The sequence below is a fragment of the Echiichthys vipera genome (assembly GCF_963691815.1).
Source record: "Echiichthys vipera genome assembly, chromosome: 17".
NCBI classification, from domain to species: Eukaryota; Metazoa; Chordata; class Actinopteri; order Perciformes; family Trachinidae; genus Echiichthys; species Echiichthys vipera.
In genome coordinates this window covers 24,732,908-24,743,874 of record NC_139842.1, presented here as the reverse complement: position 1 = coordinate 24,743,874, position 10,967 = coordinate 24,732,908, and the positions used below count along the sequence as shown (strand labels likewise).

At 42.8% G+C, this 10,967-nt stretch overlaps 1 protein-coding gene across 1 annotated transcript in view; it reads right to left on the bottom strand.

Annotated features, from left to right (window-relative positions):
- Positions 1–287: 287 nt before the first annotated feature.
- Positions 288–10,967, bottom strand: part of plppr2a (phospholipid phosphatase related 2a) — a gene marked incomplete at its 3' end in the record, with an annotated part of 61,931 nt that continues 51,251 nt past the window's right edge. Inside the window, exons 3-7 of the mRNA XM_083931059.1 lie at positions 4,807–4,927; positions 4,000–4,250; positions 2,357–2,533; positions 1,433–1,560; positions 288–396 (exon numbers count right to left, since the gene is read on the bottom strand). Of these exons, the coding sequence (XP_083787185.1) occupies positions 288–396; positions 1,433–1,560; positions 2,357–2,533; positions 4,000–4,250; positions 4,807–4,927 (786 nt within the window). The remainder of the gene's footprint in view (positions 397–1,432; positions 1,561–2,356; positions 2,534–3,999; positions 4,251–4,806; positions 4,928–10,967) is intronic.

Below are 10,967 nucleotides of genomic sequence, written 5' to 3'. Positions count from 1 at the left end.
AGTTACAACAAAAGTCTTTAATTAGAATATTCAAAATAAATTAAGAAAATGTACCTGACTCTTTACTGACTGTTCAGCTCTTCACTGGGTGTCCAGCAAAGAGAAAGTCTTAGTTTTCCTATCGGTTCCCCGGGGGTTGAAAGGGCAAAAGGATGGTGTGTGTGTATGTCTATGTGTGTGTGCTGTATCAGGAGAGGTCTAGACCTGCGTGGAATAGGAGCGGTGCAGCGTTGCGTACCGCCCAGCCGGATGGGCGGCGCAGTGCGGCGAGTGCTGCTCCGGCTGGTCTAGACTTCGCTGGAAATGGAGCGAGACGGTATGAGGACATCGGGGGTGGCGGGGAACCGATAGGGCTGATGGTCATGTGATCTCGGTGAACGGAGATCCCCGCGGAGTCTGCAGGGGAAAGAGAGGAGTGAGAAATAGAGAGAGCGAGAGAGAGAGAGAGAGAGGACGGGGCAGAGAGAAGGCGAAGGGGAGAGAAAAGTGAAGAAAAGAATAATCAAGAGCAATGCACGTGATGAGGGGTGGGTAAGAGGGGAAAACAGGTGTAACAGAGCAAAAACAGAAATAAGGCAACGGATGACGGAAACAGTGAGGAGTGAGGAGTGAGGAGTGAGGAGTGAGGAGTGAGGAGTGACGTTGACGGGCAAAAAAAGTTTAAAGTCGGTTAGAATGGTTGGACGTAGGTGTTGTAAGGTGGGGAGGAGGAGAGTGCAGGATGCTGGAGGAGAGTGAGGGACAAGGGAACAGATTGAGAGGAGACAGGCAAGGTGGGAGACAGAGGAAAAGAGGCAGTCAGGTAAGGGGGTTAGTGACGGTGACAGACCACAGAAGACGCAAGACATCTTCCTGAACACTAGGAAGTGGACTCCTTAGATAACGTCTTTAGAAAATGCAGCACTGTTGAACTGGTGAGGGGACCTTCAGTTGGATTTATAGTTTTCCTGGAGCCAGCTGCTTTGCATTATATCATAATGGTAAATTACACATCAAGTGTGTCAGTCGAACTGCTGACTCACCTCGAAGAGATAAGTGACTCTAAACCCCTGGTACAGAGGAAAAGTTCAACACTGTAGAGTTTAGGAGGGGGGGGGGGGGTGTGTGTGAGCAAACATTCACACTAGAATGTGTTCCCTCCGCTGGCTGAAATAGAGCTGCGGCTCATTTCACAGCGGTAGAACAATTCTCAGCTGCGTTCTTATCAGCATTCACCAAGGCTTAGAGATTTAAAGGATTCACTTGGATGTTTTTGTTGGCACTGGGGGTGCGGGTGGGGCTTAGAGCATGCATGTTTGGGGATTTGTTCTTTTTTTGGGATAAAAAACAAACGATTCAGGTAAGAGACAAGGGGTGTGTATCTCAGCCCCCCTTTTGTGAGCGCAGGCGTGCCTCACACCCACCCCCGCCCCTTACCTGAGGGCCACTTAACTTTTCGAGTGGACTCTCCACACAGGGCAGCGTCACCATTGGCATGCCCAGCATGGACTCGGGGCGCTGGGGTCGCATTGGAGGAGGACTTGGCAGCATCTGCTGGAAGTTGTTGATCACACAAGTCACCTGGAGACAGAGACCAGGTTAAGTGGTAACCCTTTGCTAAATCCCGCCCCCCACTGCGATAGCCCAATCTTAATTCAAACTGGTATGTCAAGAAGGAGGGTAGTCCCTTTTATTTAAGCCTTAATCAAAAAACACAAGCCTAAACGCCCTCAAACCGGCTTTTTTTGTTACTAATTGTTATCAATTCAACTTCTTCCCCGGAGTTGTTTGTGCTTTGTCGTCTCTCAGGTCTCTGCTGATCGTGGTGGTGCCTGCTGCCCTGGTCCTGCATTCCTGCTACTATTATTACTGTCACTCATAAAAACTATCATTAGTCTTATAAATCATAACATTTGTAGCCATAAAAACACCACCAGTGGTATGTCTCGCTGTACCGCAGCTGTTATTGCCACTACTCATCATTGATCACATTTACCACCATAATTATTATCATTGTCATAATCTGTCACCTTAGCTGTGCTTGTTTCTACTATTCTACTATATTAACTGTCATATCATATAAGGCATACTCACATTACTATAGATATTATTATAGTTACTGAGGGAGCTGGGTCTGTCCGACGTGTGCTCCACGGGGGAATTGTTGGGTCTTTGTAAATCATAAATGTGTGGTCTCTTTTCTACTCTGTCAAATGTCATGAGATAGCTTTTGTTATGATTTGGCACTGTAAATAAAATTGAATTGAATTGAATTGAATTGAATTGTACAGCCACAATGCTGCGTGCAGTGACGTGGATACATGCAGCAACTTTCCTGGAACATGGCGTCCATTTTTTTTCTCGTCTAGTCTCTCACCAAAAACACAGCGATGGCTCCCCCGGTGAAGAACCCTGCCAGGACGTCACCCCAGTGGTTGCGGTACTCAGCCACCCTGACCACGCCTACTAGCATGGCCAGGCAGAGCAGGGTGAGGCTGATGGTGGGCTTGGTCAGCCTTGTGCCTTTGGTCTTGAACACCAGTGTCACGTACATCTGCAGAGAGGCATAGAGGAGGGCGCGCACAGTAGGGTACAACAAACAGAGGAAGCAACACAAGACACACCAGCGCGTTTGCATCATTACAAACTGACCAGGACTTTAAAACAACAGGCAAAACAGAGCTTCTTAGACTAGAGGAAGAGCTGTGTTCAGACTGAACACAATGGGATTTAAGAGACAGTAAAGTTGTATATAAAGTATTGCTTAGGCCGCTGCTGTTGGAGCGATGTGTCATCACGCAGACATCTTGAGACAGGGGAGTCACTTTTGTGACAAATGCATTATGTCTATCGAAGCAAAAGGTCTATCCACTATTAAATCAGCATTTTCTGCTGAATTTTCAAGTGATTTTCAAGCGCTTTGGTTTATTACAAATGTCAGACGGATGTATTTATGATACAGAATACTTGGTTAAATTAAAGATGCAAGATTTAATACTAAAATAACATATCTTGTGGAGGTAAAAACAGTGAGCCGCTCTAAGACTTGATATCATTTAAACAGGTGAGTTATTTAAAAAAAATCACCCCCAGTACAGTTTTCATGAACGGGTAAATTAGCTCTAGACACTGAGACAGTTTTTTGAACCAGGCTGTAAACATGCTTTGAAGTTGGGTATTTTTAACATTGTGGTCTATGGGGTTGACTCGCTTTTCAGCATCCTACTGATGTTTTACTGATTACTACATACTGACCAGCGTTAGCTTAACTTAACTTCTTACCAGTAAAATATTAAAAAACAACTTCTCATCTGTAAAAATGTATTCAAAGTCACTTCGTTTTAGAATTTCTGTAGTTAGAACATCCAAAAGCAGCAAGAAAGTCTGGCTTTTTCTATGAGTCTTTATATAAGGTAAAAATGGGTCTGACCCCTGTCCCAAGATGGGGGCGGCTGAAATGCATCCCAGAAGCTGGATGCAGGATTGATGTGTGTACATCTATGAGGTTAGCTTAGCATAAAGACAGGTGAAAGATCAGTGAAAGAGCTAGCCATGGTCTGTTCAAAGGGAACAAACCTCTAAAGCTCATTTAATCCAACATGCTGTTTCTTTCCACTGGTTGCCTGATAATCTCACCTTGACAATAAGACTCCCCGCTGAGAAATAGTCCTGCAGGAAACCACCCGTAAAACCAGCAATTTTGTTTTTACACTTCCGTTTTTGTATAGATTAAAAAAAACGTTTGTGCTAAGCTAAGCTTACTGACTGTAGCTTCACATTCACAGTACAGTCACAGTACACGGGAGTGGTATCAACCTGCTTATCTCACACTCTGCATTGCTTGTTTCTTTTTTTTTTTTAAAAGTTAAGTTTAGCGCTTCAATCCTAAATAATAATAAAAGTGGAAATGTGAAAACATTGGTACAGGATTAGACCTCTTTAGCAGAGAGAGCAAGGTTTCAATCAGCAGCATACATTTACAGAGGCACAAAGTATCCCTTCCAGCACACTCCAACCTACCACTGTATACACTGCAGAGTAGACGCTGAGTGCTGCATCCTTGGATGGGAAGGATTTCCGCGCAGATACGACAACCAGCGGGTTGCCTGTGCAGGCACGGCGCTCTGCGATGTACTGCAAGGCGGACTGGCAGCCCAATGCTGTGTAGTTTGGTCGGCAGGCAGACAGGAAGTGAGGTGTCTGGTTTCCTGTCACCACCTGGCCGGCATTAGCAAAGATGGTGGTGGTGAACAGGCCAAAGGCATAGACACCTGGGTGGATGATGAACATGAGGAAGAGTTGAGAAGTGTTATAAACCAAAAACAGGCAAAGAGACAGAAGGTAAAAAAAAGTTCAGAGATATATCAGAAGATACATGTTTGGATGATTTCAACACACTTAACAGCGCTATGAGATAAAAAGGGTGATAATAAGTTTTTCCTTCCTAAAATAGCTGCAACACATAATTATCAGCTGAGGTGTGAAATTGCAACAAGAAGCCTCCACCTCAGCTGATTCGGCTCCCGATGCAAATTTGTAGGCTGCTTAGTATTCACAAGTCTCTTCCTGCCATGATCCTGAATATCTTACCTCAAAGATTATATCGCAGTTCATCATCCAATTAACAGCTACATGCACAAGATCCGCTTGACAAACTCTGAAGTGTTGCAGGTCACGTTCTTACAAGTCAACCTTTCCTTTCATGTAGTTTTAATCTTTTTGATTTAGTCTCTTATTCTATTAAAACCTCACACCTTGACACAAAAATGCCCTATCACAGGTCTGTAAAGAGCAGAGGGGCTGTGTAATACAAAACAGCGTGTTCACCGAGGAAGCGTATTATGCGTCTCAGCAGGGGGTTGAAGTAGCAGCAGTCTGCAGTGACGATGGTCTTCTCCTGGGTTCCCTCGGCCTTGGTGAAGAAGGCACACAGCTCCCCAACAAGAATCTGTGCACGCAAAGAAAACAGAACTGGGTGTGAGTTAAGTGTTTTACATACCCACAATACCATCTGTTGGAACATCTGGTACAATGACTTTATCATATCGCTTTACCAACCATATTGTGGTAATGGTTCCACACTTCCACCACTGCAACAACACTCACCCACACGCTTACACAAAGAGAGGTCAAAAGCCAAGGTAGGCCTCAACTCATAAACCGTTGAGGCTGCTAATATTCAGTGATTTGAATTAAAGATTGAATTTGGTAAATGAACAGAACATCGCCATCCAGTGTCTCAAGATCGTAGTTGCAACAACAAAAAATAATTCCAGGGTTGCCAGGTTGGTCAGCTACAGGAGACCGGAGTCTGTTTGAGTCTGTTTGAACCCGTCCCCCCCAGAAAATTACACCATACAAACAAGTATTACAGAGTAATTTGACTGACAGTTAGCATTATCCGTTAGCATTAGCCGTTCCAGGTAAGTAAAGATGAAAGTGATGTTAGCAATCAAGGAGAAGCAAGTCCATTTGGGCGTGTGTTAGAATGGCGTTTCTCTCCTTTCTCTCAGTCCATGGAGTGAATGCTCGGCCTATATTGACTCTGGTTGTTGCCCGTCTCCGCTCACTCAGCTGCTGGGACAAATAACGCCCCCTTCACTGAGGCTCTGAAGCATCTGCAGGATTGGAAAACTCCATTTCATCCAGGGCCAGCCTACAGTAGCTGCACCCAACAACAGACAACCCTGGCAACCAGCAACGCCCAACGCTATTGGCTGCTACCATGGAAACAGAACGGGACAGAAAGTCATTGTCAAACCACAAAAAAAAATGTAAATACTAATTCAGACTAAATATATTTTTTATTTAAAAGCAATACTTCCATCTTGTACCCCTCAAAACGCCCCGTGGGCTTTTTTGCATCAAAAGCCTTCTGACTAAGGAGCCACTGAAAATACAAATTTTTGCAACAAACAGAATAATAAAACCCATCAGACTTTAAATGGACTTTAAAGATGGACTACTGCAGAGGTCTTTAGTCTTGTTTGCTATAGTAAAAGTATATTACACATGTACATCACAGATCTTTTAAGTATATGGTCAGGATTAATAGTGGCACAGGCAGATATAAATGTTGTTGTTAAACACATTTTGAACCAAATCTACATTAATAATAAACAGATTGTCTATGATAGTATTATAATAGGTATAGTACAATCATTTTTTTTCCACAGGCAGCTCACCTTTTAGACAATAAGCTGAATGTTTTCAGTTCTAACATTATACAGCTCTACACAGAGGAACCATTTGACCGTGATGATAAAACTCCAGCAGGATGGACTCTGTGCTGCTGCACTTCTTAGCATTACTAATGACCCCAGAGCTCTCAGTGCAAATGAATCTAATTAGACTTAATCATCATCTGCTATATTAGGCATGGACTCCCTGGTCGTGGTGACATAGAGATGTGAACTCACTGCAGTCGAGACATTTCTGGGACCCAAAATAGCAGTTTCATTGTTCTCTATGAGAGGAGCATCAGGCTTGTGGCAGAGGTTTGAATCAGGTGATTGTGCTCACTTCACTCCCTGTGAGTGTGAACAGCAGTGCCTCTCCAGACTGATGATCCCTTATTGGATTGCAACTGTGAGACTCATCTGTACGAGAGCCTACAGCACTCAGAGACACTGGCACACAACAAAACATAGCTCCCTCAATGAATAACTATCTGACAGAGATAGGCTTAATCTTAAATCACCCTCACAGTTTCCATGCACCGCTGTGACAGTAGGGGGACCCACAATGCTGACCATGTTTCACAAACAAGCACTGCTGTCTGAGGAGGGAAAGCAGGTTTCAGTGAGGTCTAATGTTTCTGGGCTTTTTCAAGTGGGTCCAGCCAAGTCAATGAGTTAATAGCATGCAGGGTTCCAGTCAGAGTAGCAGTGCTGTGAAGTGTGTGCCCAGCCGAGTGCTTTCTTCCATCAGTGAAACGCAAGCCCACTGGGTGTTCCATGGCAACACTAATAGGAGCATGAAATCAAAGCTGAGGGTTAATCAGCAGCTTCAAATCAGAGACGTTAGGGCCACCGTCACACTGTGGACAACCATTTATAGAGCAATTAAAGACAGCATAGCGGCTGTTTCCATGGGGACTGCCCGGCTGTGGAGCGTTTAAACATGTGTATACTACTGAATGTGAGATAATGGTAGTGTGGTGTCAATTATGGACTTGCTTGCTTTTAGACACTTTGCTTCGGGCAAAGCTGTAAAGCAGAGCTGTTAGGGCTCTTTGGAAGCATAGTGCGGTGTCAGCTCAAAACAGGCCTGTTCAGAATGGGCTGATTGTTTGGCCTCTGGTATTGCTGCTTGCTCAAGGGCCCATTTCCAAAAACAGCAACAGCAACACTAGTATTGTTTTCACCTTGTGATTCTACAGGTATGTATGTCTGTGGGGTCCTGGAGACACAACTCCATTCTCCTGTTTCAAGTTGCTAATTGGGCCGTAAATTGCTCGGAAAAGTAAGTCTTGACCTGGATATCTGCTGGCTATAGAAAGCTTGAAATATTAGCTGTTGACCCCAAAGGATAAATTATTATCAGAAGGATAGCGAATAGGTACCCAGCCATAGTGCTGCCTAACACATGCAAAGTGTGTGATTGGATGAATGGTTGTTGAGATATTCAAAGGACAAATATAAAGACAGACAGACAGGCAGACAGACAGACAGAGATTCCTTGTTTTATAGTCAGATGAAAATTGGTTTACTTGTCACAAGGACTAAGTGAAACATCAGTCAGTCAATTCATTAATCCAAGTTACAAGACTGACTATGAGTTGTGGAGGTCATTGGGTATTTTAAATACACGTGACTTGAGACAGACAAATGGTGCGTTCCATTAACCTCGGATGTCAGAAGTCGGCACTGGGAATGACGTCACACCCGAGTTATCAGCGTTTCAGTTACAAAGTCTGAAAAAACACGGCTGAAACTACCAGGCTACGGTTAGCCGTTGTTTGTAGTTCCCATGCACACATGAAAAACTGTAAATTACACTATGACAGCATTTCCATACCATCTAACAAAAATATATATATGACTGACTTATTGTGACAACAAATTGTAAAAAGTGTTAATAAAAGGAATATTACAGGAGCTTCTTTACTGTTTACTCTTTACTGTTTGTCAACTCGGGGGTTGTGTGGATCATCAGACTTCCCGGGTCTTAAATCCGACTTCAGGGGTCGTTCCAGTTGAAGGTTCCGACTCTTGGAAATCCCGACTTTTGAAAAAAGAAAACTGGAAAGCACCAAAATCAATCCAATTACACTGAGTTATTGGTAAAAACTGAGTTGATTTAGTATAATTGATGACATTTTACGATGTAAAAGACTATTTTCTAAAGCAAACTCCAAAAGCTTTTTTTTTTTTTTTTTAAATTTCACAAATATAGAATACGAATACTTTGAATTTTGTCACTTCGTATTGAACCACAGATAAGAAGTTATTACAGCTCCCTCACTTGTGTTGAAGCGGGAGACTGACTAGGTTCTTATTTTTTTAAATGCTGATATTTTCCATTGTGATTACATTTCGCCTCATCACCTCTGAAACCAAACATGCCCTTTGAGATTAGACTAGGAGAGTCTGTGAAAGACGGAATCTGAGAATACAAAAAAAAAGTTAAAGAGCAAAGAAAGAAGGAGACGATGAGTGTGGGGAAGGTAGAACAGTGGCGGGGTGGGGGTAACGCCGCAGGAATTAATTATTCATGCATGGATGTGAATCGTGTAGCGCATTATTTCAACCAACATTCCTAAATTATCCGTCTCCACTGCAGTGGCTCCAGCTCTCTGCCTCTGCCAACAATTCACAGTTAAATATGACGAGGTTGTCGCTCTAGTTTAAAGACAAGCGGATTATAATTCCTTGAAATTAAAGTGCCCATCTAGTCAACACTGACAGTGCAGAATGATGATTTCTAGATATGGCATTTTGAGATTCCAGATTGGATAAAATAGAGTGTAGAGGATGTATTACATGCGTACTCACATGCATGATTTAGGAGCAGAACAAGAGAAAGGAGTGAAGGAATGAAACATTAATACACACATGAGAACTGATTAACTCTGTGTGCATGCACACACGACGTCACAAGTGCGGAACCCATTTTCTGCTCTGTGTGTGTAAGTAATCAGATCTCGATTTGTGTCAGTGGGTATTAGTCAAATGTGAGGGTGCATTCAGACTGGCCCTTTTTATGAATACATGTCAATTATAAGACAATGTTGGGGGATGTTGAAGAGGATCGTGAAGATGAAAGGGAATTAAAGAGCAAGACGAGAGCAGGGATGATTGGAGGAACACTATTAAACAGGAAGAGGAGGAAATAAGATTTTATGTTTATATTTAATTATTTTACACATTTAGAAGCTGGAGGAAAAAAAAGGCAGGATATATGCTCATTCTCCACATGATTGTGATCTCAACGAGCTCATTTAACGTTAATGGTGAATCGGTGAGATTTGATTATTGTATAAAACAACTTTAACTAGTGTGTTTCCTGTACTTTAAAGCCACGGGTGAGTCTAAAGATGGGAGTCAAACTGCCTGTCGTGCCATCATCATGTGGTAATGATGTCAATAAAGCTGCAGGGACAAATCAAGCATCTTGGAAAAAGCCTTAACAATGTCACTACAGCAGAGCAACGAGATGCAGATTGCTTCCTTTACTATCCCCCTATGCAAATAGTAACTGACTCTGTTGTATGCCTCCGCTGACCAGTCAAGTTGCAGTTTACACCCAAACTGTCCAGACTTTTGTTATATATGGGGTGAAGACTGACGGAATTATATGAAAGCTATTAAGTGTATGTTTTTTTTGTGAAGCCTCTTCTATTAGACGTTTGTGTGAAATGTTGTCATAATGAGCATAGGAATTCTTGAATTATGGCCAAAAATGTATTTTAAGAGGTCACTGTGACCTTGACCAACAAAATCTTATCACCTTATTTTTGAATCCAAGTAAACATTTGTGCCTCCTAGAGCTCCAGGCTCAGACCCTCGTCCTCCATGGAACCCCTTTGGTCCCCAGCTTGGAGAAAGCTGTGACACTGGAAACTGTTTACATCAGAATACGATAACATGCCTCATAGTTCATTAATGGAGTTTGGATGAGCCACACAACCTCTTCCAATAACACCACGTTAAAAAAATACATCCTTTCTATTTTGATAAAACTGTAACTTATACAGATAGGTAATGTAACATTAGCACCACCCTGTAACATTAGCACCACCCTCTCTACCAGCAAGCCCAACAATTTTTGCAAAATTTGCTAATTCCCCCATTCATCGTCAGTTACACCGGTTACCAAAACAAAAAGCGTTGGCAAATCTGCGGCAGATATTTCTTTACAATAGGATGACGTAAAGTGAATAAACGTTACAAACTAAAGTACAAAGAGATGCCTAGCTGTCAGTAGTATCCCATTATCTGTCATCATCTGCAGTGACCTGAGTCTCCGCAAAGCAGTGTATATGGGTGATACGGGCTAATGGATGATACAGACAATGTGCCACCTGTCTGAGTACATCAGGATCACCGTCACCTTTACTCACATGTGGTTCTCACCAGGATTTAGACTGCCTGGAATGGATGTTAGCAGGAGGCTGACTGAAAACACAATCATAATACAGACAACATTTACATCAATCCACTGACATGACGAAGAATGACAACTGAGAAAAGAACATGATCTCAGTTCTGGATTGATGGGCACGCAATCACAGATGCATGCACATGGGCATAGGACACTTCACACAGAGTTTTCTACATCTACAAAAACGGTGCAAAGCACATCCACCCATGTATAGTACACATGCACATAGATTGCAATATCACATAGAGGCACAGTAATGCCCTCGTTCCATGCTGAGAATGTGCCCTGGCAACCAAACACTTGTTTGTATTACAATGGTATACTCTTAGGAGAATAGATTTAGACGGAAAAAAAAAACCTCTTCATCATTGTGCTGCAGCATC